The 18,024-nt window shown below is 50.5% G+C and overlaps 3 protein-coding genes across 7 annotated transcripts in view; 2 read left to right on the top strand and 1 right to left on the bottom strand.

Annotated features, from left to right (window-relative positions):
- Positions 1–713: 713 nt before the first annotated feature.
- ZNF843 (zinc finger protein 843) lies at positions 714–2,798 on the top strand. Its single transcript, XM_065536887.2, is given in 6 exon segments — positions 714–801; positions 1,033–1,119; positions 1,122–1,315; positions 1,317–1,357; positions 1,359–1,451; positions 1,453–2,798. Coding segments are annotated over 6 exon segments (1,776 nt in total). The 3' UTR covers positions 2,726–2,798.
- A 5,057-nt stretch (positions 2,799–7,855) lies between these two features.
- The window catches only part of ITGAD (integrin subunit alpha D), a 33,646-nt gene continuing 23,477 nt past the window's right edge, over positions 7,856–18,024 (bottom strand). For 2 of the 5 annotated variants that reach the window (XM_005591746.5, XM_074026991.1), the window contains 10 exons: positions 17,789–17,905; positions 17,600–17,679; positions 17,417–17,500; positions 12,972–13,050; positions 12,706–12,813; positions 12,517–12,594; positions 12,208–12,321; positions 11,963–12,064; positions 11,589–11,699; positions 7,856–10,111 (listed from right to left, as the gene is read on the bottom strand). In XM_005591746.5, the coding sequence (XP_005591803.3) occupies positions 9,998–10,111; positions 11,589–11,699; positions 11,963–12,064; positions 12,208–12,321; positions 12,517–12,594; positions 12,706–12,813; positions 12,972–13,050; positions 17,417–17,500; positions 17,600–17,679; positions 17,789–17,905 (987 nt within the window). In that variant the 3' untranslated portion in view covers positions 7,856–9,997. Of the gene's footprint in view, positions 10,112–11,588; positions 11,700–11,962; positions 12,065–12,207; positions 12,322–12,516; positions 12,595–12,705; positions 12,814–12,971; positions 13,051–17,365; positions 17,501–17,599; positions 17,680–17,788; positions 17,906–18,024 lie in introns of all 5 variants that reach the window. The other 3 variants (XM_065537168.2, XM_065537167.2, XR_012428818.1) reach the window with 3 other exon arrangements.
- Positions 8,129–8,741, top strand: COX6A2 (cytochrome c oxidase subunit 6A2). The gene is made up of 3 exons (XM_005591747.3): positions 8,129–8,236; positions 8,338–8,474; positions 8,617–8,741. Exons 1-3 carry the CDS (start codon positions 8,164–8,166, stop codon positions 8,698–8,700), a joined length of 294 nt encoding a protein of 97 aa, XP_005591804.1. The 5' UTR covers positions 8,129–8,163; the 3' UTR covers positions 8,701–8,741.

Here is an 18,024-nt window from a genome sequence, read left to right as displayed (position 1 = left end):
GCACTTTGGGAGGCCAAGGTGGGCAGATCACGAGGTCAGGAGTTTGAGACCAACCTGACCAACATGGTGAAATCCCGTCTCTACTAAAAAACCAAAAAAAAAAATTAGCCAGGCATGGTGGCAGGCACCTATAATCCCAGCTACTGGGGAGGCTGAGGCAGGAGAATCGCTTGAACCCAGAAGGTGGAGGTTGCAGCGAGCCAAGATAGATAGCACCACTTCACTCCAGCCTGGGTGACAGAGCAAGACTCCCTCTTGGGAAAAAAAAAAAAAAAAGCATTGGTTATAGGAGGCCGGGCATGGTAGCTCACGCTTGTAATCCCAGCATTTTGGGTGGCCTAGGCGGGCCAATCTCTTGAGCCCAGGAGTTGGAGAACAGCTTGGGCAACATTATAAAAACCAGCTTCTACCAAAAAAAAAAAAAAAAAAAAAAAACCTGGTGTGCACCTATAGTCCCAGCTGCTTGGGAGGCTGAGGTGGGAGGATCACTTGAGCTGGGGAGGCAGAGGTTGCAGTGAGCAGAGATCGTACCACTGCATTCCATACTGGGCAACAAAGACAGACCCTGTCTTTAAAAAAAAAAAAAAAAAAAGGAAAAAGTAAAATAATAATAAAGAAGCATTGATTATAGGATTCGGAAAGCAGTCTCCTTAGTCTCCTTTGCAGTTTGTAGTAAAATTCTTCTGTGGTTTTCTCTCCCTGTGGAGAGAATGATGGTTCCAGGATCTGAAATCTTTCCTTCCGCAGGAACTGGGCACAACAGTGAGGACCAGCTTATCCAAGAGGACGGACTTAGTGAGGGTAACACCCAGGGACATGCCTGAGAGCCTCAGGAAACACCTTCAGATGACATTGCCCAGAGTCTTACATTAGAGAACTCTCCAGACAGCCTTTGAGGCCTGGGGCTGGGTGCTGCTCCCAGACTGTGAGCTACTGGCCACCGGAAGCCTGAGTCCGGCAGAGGCCCCACAGCGGCGCCGAGTGCGGCAAGAGCCTCCCGCGCAGTTACTCCCTGAGCGGTCATCTCCGAAGCGGTGCTCGCGAGAAGCCTTCCCCCTGCTCTGACTGTGGAAAGCGTTTCAGCCAGAGCTCCGACCTGCTGCAGCGCCGTCAGATTCACCTGGGCCGTCAGCCCTGCAAGTGCGGGGCCTGCGGGAGAGGTTTTACTCAGAGTGCATCCCTCCTCCAGCACCGGTGGGTCCGCAGCGACTGGCGAGAGGCCTTGTCGCTGTCCCCAGTGCGGCAAGACCTGCTGTGTCCGCTCCAACTTCATCAAGCACCAGCGAGTCTACTCAGGAGAAGCCATTCGTCTGTGGGGAGTGCAGCAAGGGCTTAGCGGCCAGCTCTGCTGCTGGCTCGGCCAAAGCCCTGCGTCTGTCCCCAGGGCCAGCAAGTTTTGGGGGACCGGTGGAAGCTGATCCGCCACCAGTGAATTCACACAGGACAGCGTCTCTTCTGCTGCTGCAGTTGCGGTGACAGCGTCAGTGAGAAGACCTCCCTCTCCCAGCGTGTCCTCCCGCACCCAGGGGAGAAGCCCTGAAGGCGTGGAATCGTGGAGAGCGTCAGTCTCGCACCCAGCTCAGTCGCCCCGGGCAGCACCTCCGGGCTCCGGCCTTGTGGGAGCCCCGGGTCCTTCCTTCAACATCTGCCCCCATCCACACTCCTGCCTCGACTTCCTTTCCTTTATCCTGTCCCCCCACTCAGTCTCCAGCCTCTGGTTCCACCCAGCCTTCCCCAGATTCCTCCTCGCGCCCCATCTGGTCTCCTTCACTCATCGCCCACGTTCCCCAGCATGGAGCAGCCCGCCCTCAGCCCTCCTCCACTCACCCCTTCCAGATCCCCTGCAAAGCCCAGATGCGAATCCGCCGTCGGTGGGGAACTGGGGGCAGCCGTGTCCGCCAGTTTTTTCCTGCTCCGGGTGCGGGAAGCTTCTCCCGCACCGGCACACCCACGTCGGGGAGCAGCCTTGCCTCTGTTGCACCCAGAGTTCCTCCTCGGTCCAGCGCAGGGAGACCCACTCCGCCGAAAAGCCACACCTGTGTGCGGAGGGCGGCCGCGGCTGCCCAGCACGTGCACCTGGCCAAGCCCCAGCGCGTGCACCCCGGTAGCGGCCGTTCCCTGCCCGCAGTGCCTGCAGTGCCTCCGGGAGGCCTGGAAGTTGCCCAGGTTCCGCCAACCGCCCAGCCGGCAGCTCAGCAGGAGGGGGCGAAGGGGCCCAGAAGCTGTGCGAGTGCGGGACGGGACTCGCGGGAGACGGTTCAGGCCCCAGGCTACCCTGAGCCAGCCCGGGAGGCCTCGCAGCACAGAGCGGCCTGACCGCTCTGCCAGGCCGGAGCCAGGCTTCGGCGACAGTGCCAAGCTCTTCCGCCGCCCTCAAACCCACACTGGAGAGGAGCCCTACCAGTGTTTCCGGTGTGGAAGGCCTCCAGCCGGAGGTCCAACCTGGCCCAACACTGTAGAACTAGCGTGCTGCAGCCCCGGGTGGACTGTGGATCTGAGATGCAGTCCCCTCCCTCCACACAGACCCGCTCAGGACGGCTTTTCTGTACCGCAGATCTTTCTCAGAAGTGCTGGGGGCTATTTTGTATGTTTGTTTTTTTGTATTCCCCTGAATTCTCGCTCCTTTCCCTTGTGCATTAAGAGATTTGGGCAGGTGAGGCTGCGGGCGGTGACTCACGCCTGTAATCCCAGCACTTTAGGAGACCGAGGTGGGAGGATCACGTGAGCCCAAAGAATTTGAGACCAACCTGGGCAGCATAGCGAGACTGTGTCTCTGTGAAATAAAAATAAAACGAGCTGGTGTGGTGCCACTGGCCTGTAGCCCCTGCTACTCAGGAGGGTGAGGCTGAAGGATTGCTTGAGTCAGAGAATTCAAGGCTGCAGTGAGCTATGATCAGGCTACTGCACCCCAGCATGGACGACAGAGTGAGACCCTGTCTCTCTAAAATAACTAAAATAACAAAAGGATTTAGGTAGGTAGTAGGCAAAGGTATACTAGTGAAGTAATAATAATATACAAGGTATATTCTTGGTGTGGACAAGAATAATATTGTGTTATCTTAATATTAGTGATTAATATTTTTATTTTTTTATTATACTTTTAAGTTCTAGGGTACATGTGCACAACGTGCAGGTTTGTTACATATGTATACATGTGCAATGTTGGTGTGCTGCACCCATTAACTTGTCATTTACATTAGGTATATCTCCTAATGCTATCCTTCCCCCATCCCCCACCCCACAACAGGCCCCGGTGTGTGATGTTCTCCTTCCTGTGTCCAAGTGTTCTCATTGTTCAATTCCCACCTATGAGTGAGAACATGCAGTGTTTGGTTTTCTGTTCTTGTGATAGTTTGCTGAGAATGATGGTTTCCAGCTTCATCCATGTCCCCACAAAGGACATGAACTCATCTTTTTTTATGGCTGCATAGTATTCCATGGTGTATATGTGCCATGTTTTCTTAATCCAGTCTATCATTGATGGACATTTGGGTTGGTTCCAAGTCTTTGCTATTGTGAATAGCACTGCAATAAACATACGTGTGCATGTGTCTTTATAGCAGCATGATTTATAATCCTTTGGGTATATACCCAGTAATGGGATGGCTGGGTGAAATGGTAATTCTAGTTCTAGATCCTTGAGGAATCGCCACACTGTCTTCCACAATGTTTGAACTAGTTCATGGTCCCACCAACAGTGTAACAAGTGTTCCTATTTCTCCACATCCTCTCCAGCACCTGTTGTTTCCTGACTTTTTAACGATTGCCATTCTAACTGGTGTGAGATGGTATCTCATTGTGGTTTTGATTTGCATTTCTCTCATGGCAAGTAGTGATGAGCTTTTTTTCATGTGTCTGTTGGCTGCATAAATGTCTTCTTTTGAGAAGTGTCTGTTCATATCCTTCACCCACTTTTTGATGGGGTTGTTTTTTTCTTGTAAATTTGTTTGAGTTCTTTGTAGGTTCTGGATATTAGCCCTTTGTCAGATGAGTAGATTGCAAAAATTTTCTCCCATTCTGTAGGTTGCCTGTTCACTCTGATCGTAGTTTCTTTTGCTGTGCAGAAACTCTTTAGTTTAATGAGATCCCATTTGTCAATTTTGGCTTTTGTTGCCATTTCTTTTGGTGTTTTAGACATGAAGTCCTTGCCCATGCCTATGTCCTGAATGGTATTGCCTAGGTTTTCTTCTAGGGTTTTTATGGTTTTAGGTCTAATATTTAAGTCTCTAATCCATCTTGAATTAATTTTTATATAAGGTGTAAGGAAGGGATCCAGTTTCAGCTTTCTACATATGGCTAGCCAGTTTTCCCAGCACCATTTATTAAATAGGGAATCCTTTCCCCATTTCTTGTTTTTGTCAGGTTTGTCAAAGATCAGATGGTTGTAGATATGTGGTAATATTTCTGAAGGCTCTGTTCTGTTCCATTGGTCTATATCTCTGTTTTGGTACCAGTACCATGCTGTTTTGGTTACTGTCACCTTGTAGTATAGTTTGAAGTCAGGTAGCATGATGCCTTCAGTTTTGTTCTTTTGGCTTAGAATTGTCTTGGCAATGTGGGCTCTTTTTTCGGGTGGCTCATGCCTGTAGTCCTAGCACTTTGGGAGGCCGAGGCAGGCAGATCACTTGAGGTCAGAAGTTCAAGACCAGCCTGGCCAACATGGTGAAACCCCATCTCTACTAAAAATACAAAAAAGTAGCCAAGCATGGTGGTGTGCACCTGTAATCCCAGCAACTCAGGAGGCTGGCTGAGGCAGAATAATCACTTGAACATAGGTAGCAGGGGTTGCAGTGAACCAAGACTGCACCACTGCACTCCAGCTTGGCGGACAGAGTGAGACTCTGTCTCAAAAAACAAACAAACAAACAAACAAACAATCACTGTGGCCTGGAGAATAGAATGCTCTGATTGGGTAGGCCTGGATCATGTGGCCCTTCTTGGAGCTAGAGGAGGGAGTTCATCCCACTTGAACTGTGAACTGAGAATAAGGTGGGCAGGAGGGTGTGTCTCAGTATCAGAAACAAAGGCATAGATATATTGGTCATATGACACAAAACAGTAGACATCCACTATTACATAGCTGCTGGCCCCTCCCAAGTGCAGAGGGAGCTCAGAGCCCTGTTTATTTAGCGTCTATGCCCCTGTTGCCACTGGACCCCACCCCAATGCTGTCTGAGCTCCAACTCTCTCTACCTGTTCATTCTAGCTAACCCATGTCCTGTATCACCATACAGTTGTTTTTCCAGGACAATTTCAATTTCAAATACGCTGTCCCTAGGGCCCCCATAAACATTTATACTTAGTAGATCACATGTTGTAATCAGTCTTTGCTTTAGAAAGTGTGGTCACAGTATGCAGCATTCCAGGAAGAGGGCACAAGAGAAACTGACCCTGAGTCATGCCTTCACCTCCTTCACCACCAACAGCTGAGATATGTCTGAAAAGAGGCTGAGATGCTGCCCTCCGGGGTTGATTTAGCACCTGGTGAGTTTGTTCTTCCCTCTGCCTAAAGTGGAGGAAAAATTAAACCTCTAGAAACTGAAAGTGTTGGCAGCAGCCAGGTTAATGAACTGTGTGAGTGAGAACTTACAAAAACAATAGTGAGTGCACAGCCTGGAAGAGACAGCTATGCACACCTTCTAGAGAGGCAGGTAAGATGGTGACAGGCCCAGAAAAGCACAGACTACCTGAGCAGCCCAGGACAGGAGTGGCCCTCCTCAGGGCATTCTCAATGTCTCAGCAAGAAAACCTCTCCATAGGAGCTCCCAAGCTGAGAACAAAGGGATGGGAATTCCCAGGGAATTGTTTGGCAACAACCACCAAAACTCTGAGGGGCCAGAACCTTTTCTTCCTTCCTTCCTTCCTTTTTTTTTTTTGAGACAGTCTTACTCTGTCACCCAGGCTGAAGTGCAGTGGCACAATCTTGGTGCACTGCAACCTCCACCTCCTTAGATCATGCAATTCTCCTGCTCAGCCTCCCGAGTAGCTGGGACTACAGGCACACGTCACCACACCCAGCTAATTTTTGTATTTTTAGTAGAGACAGGGTTTCACCATGTTGGCCAGGCAGGTCTTGAAGTCTTGACCTCAAGTGATCCGCCCGCCTCGGCCTCCCAAAGTGCTGGGATTACAAGCGTGGGCCATCATGCCCGGCCTCTAGAACTTTTTCAAGTAAAAATACCTGTCTTCATATCTGTTTTCTCCAGGAGCCATTATCTTATATATGTAGGGAGGGCGCTATGTGTAGAGGGAGATGCCAGGTATCTTTAACTGGAATAGGGCCCCATCTTCTCTGCAACAATGCCAAAGTCCAGTTGGGAAAACAACTGTAGGAAGAATTCTGTTATAGCTCAGTGAGAGCTCAGGAATAATTTTTGTAACATTGTATAACATTTGACTGCTCAAGGAGGTTATTTTTCAAAAAAGTAGCAGCAGCAGCTAAAGTTGGGTGGAACCTACTCTTCGGTTTATTACCAACAAGAAACTGGTATAGAGCCCCTTCTTGAAAGTGTACCTTCCTCGTTTTTCTTTTGTATATTAAATTCAGATTTTATGTCTATATAATTCATTTTTCTTTTATATATTAAGTTCATATTAGTACATCAGCCCTTGATGAAAGCTGGAAGCTTCCTATTGGATTGTAATTCTGAAAAGGCATTGCTGTAGGGTTAACCAAAGTAACAAGGTTCAAGCATTCATTACATACATATTTTTAGAACACCTACTTCATGCCAAGGCCCATGCCGGGTGCTGAGGACAGAACAGGCAGATGTCATCCCTGCCTGGTCTTGTGGCTTTCTCGTGACGTGCTTTGATAAAGGGTTCACACCGGCCCTGTGTAGGCTTTCTTTCTCCAAGCAGTCGTATTTTTCAGATTGAAATAATGCACTTTGCAGTAGACACCTGTCAGGCTTGTGGCTGCCTGGAACCTTTTGAATACTCATCCTAGACCTGGAGATTTTCCCTACAATTCCTGCCTCCCTAAGGCAGAATCCAGAGCTCAGTTTCCCAACCCCTCCTGCAGCTGGGGCACCTAGGGGTTGCCAGTTGGTGCAATCACATAATTCTTTTTCAGAAAAGAGCGACCCAGGATACAGGTTACATGAATAATCCGTTTTCAAGAGGGGATGAGACTGGAAGATTCTGGCTTTCCAGGGCAGCCTTAAGGAAGCTTTTGGCATCCAGGCTCCAGCAGTGTGAGCTGTGGGGGTGTCACTGCAGCTGGCCAATGGAATGACTTGTTTCTGACTGTGGAGACTGTAGGCCTCTCTGGCTATACCAGACATAGTGAGCTACCTAAGATTCTCAATTACCTATCTTTTAAAACTAGTGAGAGTGAGTTCTGTTCTTTGCAAAGAACTGTGACTAATACATACACTGAACTACTGTTACCTGACAAAATCCAGGTTGACACATTCCTACCTTACATAAACTTCATAAAAATCATGTAAGGGCAGGGTGCGGTGGCTCATGCCTGTAATCCCAGCACTGCGGGAGGATCACCTGAGCTCAAGAGTTCCACACCAGGACAGTTTTTCCAGGACAATTCCAATTTCAAATACACTGTCCCTAGGCCCCCCATAAACATTTATACTTAGTAGATCACATGTTGTAATCAATCTTTGCTTTAGAAAATGTGGTCACATTATGCAGCATTCCAGGAAGAAACTGACCCTGAGTCATGCCTTCACCTCCTTCACCACCAACAGCTGAGATACGTCTGGACACAACAGCTAAGATACCAGCTTGGACAATATAGTGACATCCCCCCGCCTCCATTATTTAAAAAATCTTTTCAGGTACGAATTATACATTTTACAGCTGAAAAAACAGACTCAAAAAGACACTTAATTCATTCTACAAATATTTATTAAAGCCCAACCGTGTGCCAGCCACTAGGCATAGAATAGGGAACAAAATAGTTTCCCTGCAACTATATAAAAAGAATGGCATAAATGCCCCTTTGCCAAAATAAGAGGCACAGGACAACAGCTGTCTGGAGACGATCTCAAGCTAGTCAGGACCCATTGTAAATATAGAAACCTCTAAAAATAGCCGCTCGTGCTCCAGACTCAACAGGTGATTGGCCCAGAGAGGGGAGGGGACCCCAGGCCACGGTAAAGGGAGCGAGGACAGCGCTGGTTCCCCGCTCCCCGCACCGCCATGGCTCTGCCTCTGAGGCCCCTGACCCGGGGCTTGGCCAGCGCTGCCAAAGGAGGCCACAAAGGGTCAGCAGGTGAATGGGGAGCGGGCGGATCCCGGGGATCCCCTACCCTGCCCACTTGTTCCCGGGCCCGCCGCCCCAGGCCCTGCGCGCTCACCCCTCTCCATCCGCAGCTCGCACCTGGCGCCTGCTCTCCTTCGTGCTGGCGCTGCCCAGCGTGGCCCTCTGCACCCTCAACTCCTATCTCCACTCAGGCCACCGCCCGCGCCCCGAGTTCCATTCCTACCAGCACCTCCGCATCCGCACCAAGGTACGCGGGACGGGCGCGCGGGCGGCCCGGGGATGCTGCGGGGTGCATGGGGAGCGTGGGGAGCGTGGGGCGCGTGGCGGGGAAGCCGCGGACTCCGGACTCACGGCGCTCACGCGCGCTCCCTCCTCCGCTCTCTCCACAGCCCTTCCCCTGGGGGGACGGTAACCACACTCTGTTCCACAACAGCCACGTCAACCCTCTGCCCACTGGCTACGAACACCCCTGAGGCCCCGGACGCCCCCGGGCGCAATAAAGGTGTGAAGCTTCGTGTCTGAGGCTCTATGGGGAGGGCGGGGCCCCTGGGAATGCACCCGGAGGCGCCCGCTCGGTGCCTGCGCCCAGCTTGGTAAGCGCCTGTTCCGCGCATGCGCCTTGCGCGGTGGGCGCTCCACGTGCTTTTCCCACGTGGCTGATACTGGGGTGCTTGAGGGAGCCTCCTCCACGCACAGGTAGGCGATCCCAGCTCACTCTCTCTCACCTCATCATAATGAGGCCTCTGTCTCACGCACACCTATTAAAAATTAGGGCTGTAGGCTGTAATGGGCTTCCTCATACACTGAATCCTCACAGTAACGCTGGGAGTAGGGTATAATTTTAGTTCCCCTTCTCCAGAGGAGGACCTGAGATTCTCGGGAATTAAATGACTTGTCCAAGTTCAGGCAGCTTGCAGAGCCCCCTTGGGAGCCCAGGGCTGCAGATCCTGAAGTCCCACTTCTTGCCTGACACCTGAGCCGCTGGTGTCTGTGAACCCCAGCTATCTGGATTTCAGACGGAGGCTCCACAGTCCTGTGTGTGAGGCCTCGGGACCTAATGCTGGATTTGGAATCTTTTGGTCATTCTCTATAATCTTTCTTAATGGGTCTTCTATTTGGGAAATCACATGCTCCAAGCCTGGCTTTCCTGGCTTCTGAATACCCCATTCAAGGGGGACAGGAGTTCAGATGAGCTCTGGACATTTCTTCACCTCCTAGGACAGCCTACCCACTTACCATTACGGAGGAACCTGAAGTGTGTGCAGAAACCCACGGCCAATGCGTCCTGCGTGCACGTGCATGCGCACGCACACACACACACACTCTTTGACTCTCCCCTGAGACGCCTCTCAGCCCCATCAAGAAAAGATGACCTCAGGCTCCCATCACCATAGAAAGTGAGAAAACTTTTTCAATGCCCACAAACAGGTTCCCCCAACTATTGCCAGAGAGGCACTCAGGTCGCTGGGTTATAGCTCTTCCATGCAAGGAAAGTGTGCTATAAACATCCTCGTTTCGCGTGACAATTCTTATGCACATGAAAATTTATGCTGGCACCATGCCTGTTTCTGTAAAAAGTGGGTCATCACTAAAAAAGGTGGACAGATATGCAAAGATATTACAATCTCTACCTCTCTCGGAAGGTGCTTAGCATCTGGTAGGTTGCTCAGGCCAGGGCAGATCTATGCAGAAGTTGTTTCCATGTAAGTTGATTTATGGTTGCAAGCAAGACCAGCCCACGGGGGTAGAGATAAACAGGAAAGTGGACTGTTAGGACAAAGGCACATTTGGGGACCCACAGCTGAAACCTTCCCCGCTGAATGTGGCAGTTTCTTCAAGCTTGTCCTCCAGCATTTCCTTGTAGTGGCGTTTGAAGAAGCCAAGCTATCAGGGGAAATAAGTGAGAAAAGCTGGGTAAGGCCGGGTGCAGTGGCTCACACCTCTAATCCCAGCACTTTGGGAAGCTGAGGAAGGTGGGTCACTTGAGGTCAGGAGCTGGAGACCAGCCTGGCCAACCTGGTGAAACCCTGTCTCTACTAAAAATACAAAAATTAGCTGGGCATGGTGGTGCGCCTATAATCCCAGGTACTCAGGAGGCTGAGGCAAGAGAATCGCTTGAACCTGGGAAACGGAGGTTGCAGTGAGCCGAGATCATGCCACTGCACTCCAGCCTGGGCGACAGAGCAAGGCTCCATATAAAAGAAGAAGAAAGGAGAAGAGAAAAAAAGAAAAGAAAAAGAAAAAAAAAGAAAGAAAGAAAATCTGGGTAAGAGGGCAGGGAAGAAAATTGGGAATAAGAAGAAGCTGAGAGAGGAGAGGAGGCAACAACTAAGCTAACTTACATTTGTGTGCGAGAACCTTTATGTGAACAACAGCTATCATATATTGAGCATCTGCTGGCCCCAAGCACAGTGGGTACACACACAACCCGTGGCGGGACAGCATAGATCCAGGCAGATCTGTGCACATGCCCTGGCCTCATTTCTCTCTCACTTCAGCCACTCTGTGATATAAGCATTATTATCATTTCAAAAATGAGAAACGGCGGGGCACAGTGGCTCACACCTGTAAACCCGGCACTTGGGGAGGCCGAGGTGGGCAGATCACATGAGGTCAGGAGTTCAAGACCAATCTGGCCAACATGGTGAAACCCTGTCTCTACTAAAAATACAAAAATTAGCCAGGTGTGGTGGCGTGTGCCTATAGTCCTAGCTACTTGGGAAGCTGAGGCATGAGAATCTTTTGAACCTGGGGGGTGGAGGTTGCAGTGAGCTGAGACTGTGCCACTGCACTCCAGTCTGGGCAACTGAGTGAGACTCCACCTCAAAAGAAAAAAGAAGAAAAAAAAAAAGAGAGAGAGAGAAACACGCTTAGAGAGGTGGAGCAACTTGCCTAACATTAAACAGTGAGTACATGATAGAACCAAAATGTGTGTCCAGGCCTGCCTGCCTCCACAGTCTGAGTTCTCACTATACCACCCAGTCTGTAGAAGGGCTTGGGTTGGATGCTGGTGGTGTCAAGAGTGGGATAAGGCCGGATGTGGTGACTCATGCCTGTAATCCCAGAACTTTGGGAGGCCGAGGCAGGCGGATCACCTGAGGTCAGGAGTTTGAGACCAGCCTGGCCAACATGGTGAAACTGCATCTCTACTAAAAATACAAAAAACTAGCCAGGCATGGTGCAGGCCACCTGTAATCCCAGCTACTCAGGAGGCTGAGGCAGGAGAATCACTTGAACCCGGGAGGTGGAGATTGCAGTGAGCCAAGATTACACCATTGCACTCCAGCCTGGGCAACAAGAGTGAAAACTCTGTCTCAAAAAAAAAAAAAAAAAAAAAAAAAGAGTGGGATAAAACACTTGCCTTGTACAGTGTGGCTGTGATGAGCGCCAGCAGTAGCAGAGCCCCCACAGAGCTGCCCATGATGATGGGAATGGCGTTGTAGACCTCGTATTCTTCTAGCACCATCTCCATCTGATTCGGAGATCAGAGAGCGTCTGGCCTCCTGCCATCCCGGATGCCTCCCAGGTTCCCCAACCTTTAACTCCCTCCCCTCCTCCCTGAGGCTCTGCTCTAAGGGTTGAGACGCAGCAGCACCCGTGCCCTGAGAGACAGCTGTCTTGCCCAGAGACCTTCACCCTCCTCCCCCAAGGCTTGCAAACCCCCACCTAGCACCGCGGATGTAGCCCTAGGGGCCCTCTTTCCAGCCTGGTCGCTGCCCCCGACACGGTCTCTACCTGAGTTCTCATAAATGCCTCCTGTCCTGGAAGCTGGGAGTACACGGATGTGTCGAACGTAATTTCAGCCACACTCACAACCGACACCTTCTTCTGCGATGTCTGCAAAGGGGTTGGGAGAAGCCTGTGGAACTGGCTCTGGTGGAGGCTTAGAGCTCCAGGGATGCCCTGGCTTGCAGATGGGCACAGACATGCCAGGTCCTGCCTGAGTCCGGGGCAGGTGCTCTGCCACTGCCCTCACACACCTGGTGGACCCAGCCGAAACTGAGGTTGCCCTTCAGGGTGAAATCCAGCTGCTCCTGGACGCTGAAGGAGGGGATGTCACAGCGGAACCGCAGGCAGCCAGCAATGGAGCAGTCCTGGGGGCAGAAGAGGGGTGAAGCTGAGGGGTTCTTCACTGAGGAGGGAACCATAGGTAAAAATATGGTCAGGTTTGGGGTGGGGAACAGATGAACAGTTACAGGACATGCACGGAACTCTGCGGCCTAGCGGTACATTTCTCAGTATCCCTGGTGGGGGCTGATCTTGCGGTGGGGGTTCAGGGACTTTCTTACCAGCACGGGACTTCTTGAAATCTGGGTCAGGAAGTCAGAATGCTGGGGAGGTTTTCTCTCTGATACACAGGGGAGACTCTGGGGAGAGAGAGAAGCAGTTAGCCACAGAATGAGCAACATGTCCCTGGTAAGAGGCAGTGCCGTGCTGTGGGATGCCAGCCTGAAGAAAGAGGAGAGGCAGGCAGGTACCTGGGATGGGGCCTCCACGACCACATCCCACATGGCCACCCCGTTCAGCAGGACAGGAACCCAGAAGTTAATGCTGATGGACAGATCTCGCTGGCTGAGGTTATTCACCTGCAGGAAATCAAGGCAGAGTGTTATTGTGGTCTCTGGAGCCTCCCAAATGCCACTTCCCTCCTGGCCCTACCCCAAGCTCCTGTCCATCTTCTCCGCCAACTTCCAACTTTATCCACACTGTGGAAGGCAGACAGGGATACTCCCTAGACTCTCACGCGGTATCGATGCTCAGCCTCTTTCATTTTCTTCTCATCAGAGGTTGTAAAGTTGAAGTACTTGGTGGATTCTTCCTGTCTGGAGAGAGAGCCTGTGGGTGAAAAACAGCCCTGAAACTGTCCCCAGTTGTGCCCTGTCCTACTGCAGAGAGCTCTGTTTGGCCAGGCACATTTCTCAGGGAAATAATAATGGACATTATTTGGCTGGGTGCAGTGGCTCATGCCTGTTATCCCAGAACTTTGGGAGTCTGGGGCAGGAGGATCGCTTGAGCCCAGGAGTTCCAGACCAGCTGGGGCAACATAGTGAGACCCCGTCCCTATTCAAAATAAACAAATAAAAGATGGTCCCACATAACCTTTGCTGCCTCGGCTTCAGCTCCCCTCCCTCCGATGTCCCTTGCCCCCATCACCCAGATCCACTAGCTCTGCCCTGTACACCTCTGGCTCTTTCATAGTCTCATGAGTTTGCTCAAGCTCTTCTCCTTGGAACGTTCTTACTATCTCCCATTTTGGAAATTTACACTTAAAAACCCAACTTAAACCTCACCTCTCCTACATGGGGCAAAGGCGTTTGCATTGCTTTCTCTAATAGGTAGTGGTTGGCCTCTGGTAATGCTTACAGAGATTGCAGCAGAACAAGTTAGCCTAAGGGGACTCTAGGAAGGAGAGCTGGATCACTCAGGAAGACATGGAGTGAGGGCCCCTTCATGGTGGGAATGAAGAAAACAGATTCGGCTGTCCTGGGGCAGATGAGTAAACGTGAAGGAAGATGGTGCCTGTGCACAAGCCTATGGAAGGGACATCAGTGTTCCAGAAGGCAGGTGGGGTCTTTCCACCCAGACTTCCTTCAGCAAACACAGGCTGTGTGGTTGGCACTGGGGGTTCAAGTTAAGCCATACTCCCTGGTTTTAGTAATAAGGAGCAAGCTGGCCAGGCGAGGTGGCTCACGCCTGTAATCCCAACACTTAGAGAGGCTAAGGCAGGAGGATCGCTTGAGCTCAGGAGTTCAAGACTGGCCTGGGCAACATAGAGAGACCTCATTTCTGCAAAAAAAAATTACAAACATTAGCTGCACGTGGTGGCACACGCCTGTGGTCCCAGCTACTCAGGAGGCTGAAGCAGGAGGATTGCTTGAGCCTGGGAGGTCGAGGCTGCAGTGAGCTACGTTCACACCACTCCCCTCCAGCCTGGGCAACAGAGTGAGACCCTGTCTCAAAACAAACAAACAAAAAGCAAAAGTAAGCAGAGCAGCAGAGGGGCCTGCACCTCGCACGCAGCAGCCAGACCAGCCGCACAGAAACAGCTCCAGCAGTCCACCCCCCATCAGCCTGATGACTAAAAACACGGACTCCAGTGTCAAACTGCCTGGGTTCACATCTCAGGTCGACCACTTCCTACCTGAGTCACTGAGGCTAGCCGCTTCACGTCTCTGGAACCTGTAGCTTTTCACTCTTTAAAATGGGGATGCGAACCATAGCACCTCCCTGTAGTAGAGTTGTGACCAGGGCTTGGTAGTGCCCAGCACACAGGGAGTCCTCCGTAAATCTTAGGGGTTTATTTTTCCCTAAGTATGCCGGTTTTCCTCTGTGCCTCCCACCCGAAACCCTTCTCTCTGTGCTTCTGTTTTCTCACCTTAAAATCTAGTTCTAAGCCTCTTTTCATTTTTAAAATTTTATTTTATTTTCATTTTAAATTTTTTTTGGGTAGAGATGGAGTCTCGGTATGTTGCCCAGGCTGGTCTTGAACTCCTGGGTTCAAGCCATCCTCCCATCCATGCCCGTAATCCCAGCACTCGGCCTCCTAAAGTGCTGGAATTACAGGCATGAGCCACCATGTGCAGCCTAAGCCTGTTTTCAGATCGAAGTAAACCACTCAGCTTTCCCCAGTGCTTGGAGAGGCATGCCATATACGGCATAGGCATGGGCTCTGCAGCCAAACTGTCTGGGTCTGATTCCTGGTTCTGCTGCTCACTTGGAGATTGACAGGAACAAAGTATTTCACTTATTGATGTCTTTGTTGATGAAAATCGGGGTAACAATATAATTATTGTGAGGATTAAATAAATGTAAATACATATAAAGTACTTAAGATGATGCAAGAAAACCACCTTAAAACAACAGCAACATACAACGATGCCTGACATGGGTACATATAACTGTAAGCTCTTATTGTAAGTATTTCCCTGTGGATAGAAAAGGAACGTACGTGTGACTTGAAAAGACAATGACACTGCTTGATCTCCCTCGTTCCTTCCCCTAACAACTTAATACATCAGAAGCAACAGCAGCCAGGTGTGGTGGCTCACACCTGTAATCCCAGCACTTTGGGAGGCCATGGCGGGCAGATCACCTGAGGTCGGGAGTTCGAGACCAGCCTGACCAATGTGGAGAAACCCTGTCTCTACTAAAAATACAAAATTAGCCAGGCGTGGTGGTGCATGCCTGTAATCCCAGCTACTTGGGAGGCTGAGGCAGGAGAATCGCTTGAACCTGGGAGGTGGAGGTTGTGGTGAGCCCAGATTGCACCAATGAACTCCAGCCTGGGTGACAGAGCGAGACTGTCTCAAAAAAAAAAAAAAAAAAAAAAAAGCAATAGCAGCAAACTCTGTCCCACAGCAATGTTATAGGCTTTCAGCCCAGTGTGTGGGATGCCTTGCTCTGCGTCCAGTCTGGCCTGCCTCTGCGCCTGTACCCACCTGAAATGCCCTCTTGCCTTGAGCCCTACACTTGCCCTTCCTGCGCTGCCTCGGCCGGGCTCTTAGAGACCTTCCCAACAGTTTCTCACACCTCTGCCCCACTCTGAGTTTTACAGAAACTCGACCTTTCCTTTCTGCTGTGTGGTGACAGACCATATCCTGTTGGTCATAAGCTCCCCAATTCAGGGTGCTCAGAAAAGTCTTTATCTCCATCTAGCAGCTTTGCTTCAGCACATTCACATTTAATACAAAGGACAGGATGTGTTTCATGTTAAAAAAGGAAGCCTTCCTTTTGGAGGCAGAGGGGGAAAAGAAAGGCACAGCCGTGGCAAAGTGTGTGTGTCCCACCAGCAAGTCGGTTTGAGAGAAGCAGCAAGAGCTATGGTATATATTATTAGGGTACAAATACACCAAGGATACATTCCGAGAAATTAATCGTAAGGCAATTTCTTTTTCTTTTTCTTTTCTTTTCTTTTTTTTCTTTTTTTTTTTTTTTGAGACACAGTCTTCCTGTGTTACCCCCGAGCTGGAGTACAGCGGCACGATCTCAGCTTACTGCAATCTCTGCCTCCCAAGTTCAAGCAATTCTTTTGCCTCAGCCTCCCCAGTAGCTGGGATTACAGGCATGTGCCACTGCACTGGGCTAATGTTTGCATTTTTAGTAGAGACAAGGTTTCACCATGTTGGCTAGGTTGGTCTTGAACTCCTGACCTCAGGTGATCCACCTGCCTCAGCTTCCCAAAGTGCTGGGATTACAGGTTTGAGCCACTGCGCCTAGCCTTAGGCAATTTCATCCTTGTGCAAACATCATAGGTTACACTTATGGAAACCTAGATGGTAGAGCCTACTGCACAGCTAGGTGATATGGTGTAGCCTATTGCTCCTGGGCTACAAACCTGTGCAGCATGTTACTGTACTGGATATTGTAGGCAGTTGTAACACAATGGAAAGTATTTGTGTATCTAGACATAAAAAGGCAACGAGTTGCACTACAATGTTACAACTGTTATGGCATACCTAGGAGATTTTTCAACTCCATTATAATTTTAGGAGACCATCCATAGTAAATGTGGGTCCATTGTTGACAAAAACACTTTTTTTTTTTTTTTTTTTTTTTGAGACAGAATCTTGCTCTGTTGCCCAGGCTGGAGTGCAGTGGCGTGATCTCAGCTCACTGCAACCTCCACCTGCTGGGTTCAAGAGATTCTCTGGCCTCAGCCTCCTGAGTAGCTGGGATTACAGGCATGCGCCACTATGTCCAGCTAATTTTTTTTTTTTTTTTTTTTTTTTTTTTACCAAGGCTCACTCTGTCACCCAGGCTGGAGTGCAGTGGCATGATCTCTGCTCACTGCAACCTCCGCCACCCGGATTCAAGTGATTCTCCTGCCTCAGTCTCCGGAGTAGCTGGAATTACAGGCACGCGCCACCACGCCCAACTAATTAATTATGTATTTTTAGTAGAGATGGAGTTTCACCGTGATGGCCAAACTGGTCTCGAACTCCTGACCTCAGTTGAACCACCTGCCTCAGCCTCCCAAAGTGCTGGGATTACAGGCGTGAGCTACCACGTCCAGCCCAGAAACATGTTTATGCAGCATAAACGTTATTATATATGGCTGTTCACCCACAAAGGCATCCCAAAACAGGAGAGCTTAGATGTGCATCATTGGAAGAGCAAGCTGGGACTCAGAGGGAGTACCAGGCGTAGAGGAAGGCCAGAGGTCCACGGGGAGGGCCAGGGACTGGGCACCTGCTGATCACAGTGTGGACTGCGTACTTCACCGGGAGCTCCAGCTGGAAGGTGGCCTTGCTGCTTGAAGCCTTATTGTTCTCGCTAGAGAAAGAAAGGGGGGACCAATGGGAAGGAATCCAGGAGAGGGGTCTCTAGCCGGGGCATGAGATGGAGGGTGGGGGCACCCTGGCCTGTACCCACCTGCTTGCACTGGCCCTCATAAGCATCCTGTCTCCCAGGGTGGCCTTGTAGGAGACATCGAATGTGACTATGAAGGTGCCCTGAGGGAAGGAGAAGGAAAGAATGGGGATAAAAGGAAGGGCATGGTGGAGTGAGGGACGGATTGGGACAAGGGAGGACAGTGATGGGGATTTCGGGGGAAGCACTGACGTTAGAGCCCTCATGGAAGATGGGGTGGTTGATGCTGCAGCGGCTGCTCCTCAGGCCCTCGTCCTCAGTGGGCACTGTCTCACATGCCAGGCGCAGGGCACGCTGATGGGGCTGCTTCTAGGAGAGGAGAATGAATTTTAAAAAGTTACCCGCATGCATGTGTGGGCTTGATACACAGCAATGGTGACACTGCAGAGCAGTAGGGAAAAGGACAGACTTTTCTTTTTTTTTTGAGA

Source organism: Macaca fascicularis, chromosome 20 (assembly GCF_037993035.2).
Source record: "Macaca fascicularis isolate 582-1 chromosome 20, T2T-MFA8v1.1".
Lineage (NCBI taxonomy): Eukaryota > Metazoa > Chordata > Mammalia > Primates > Cercopithecidae > Macaca > Macaca fascicularis.
The sequence above is the reverse complement of the archived record's forward strand: the minus strand, read 5'-3'. Positions and strand labels throughout refer to the sequence as shown.

Bases quoted from the DNA above. Each gene is read 5' to 3' on its own strand.
- COX6A2 (XM_005591747.3), top strand. From the start codon at position 8,164: ATGGCTCTGCCTCTGAGGCCCCTGACCCGGGGCTTGGCCAGCGCTGCC. The intron at 8,237-8,337 runs GTGAATGGGGAG...CTCCATCCGCAG, and splicing joins AGGCCACAAAGGGTCAGCAG to CTCGCACCTGGCGCCTGCTC. The intron at 8,475-8,616 runs GTACGCGGGACG...CTCTCTCCACAG, and splicing joins ACCTCCGCATCCGCACCAAG to CCCTTCCCCTGGGGGGACGG.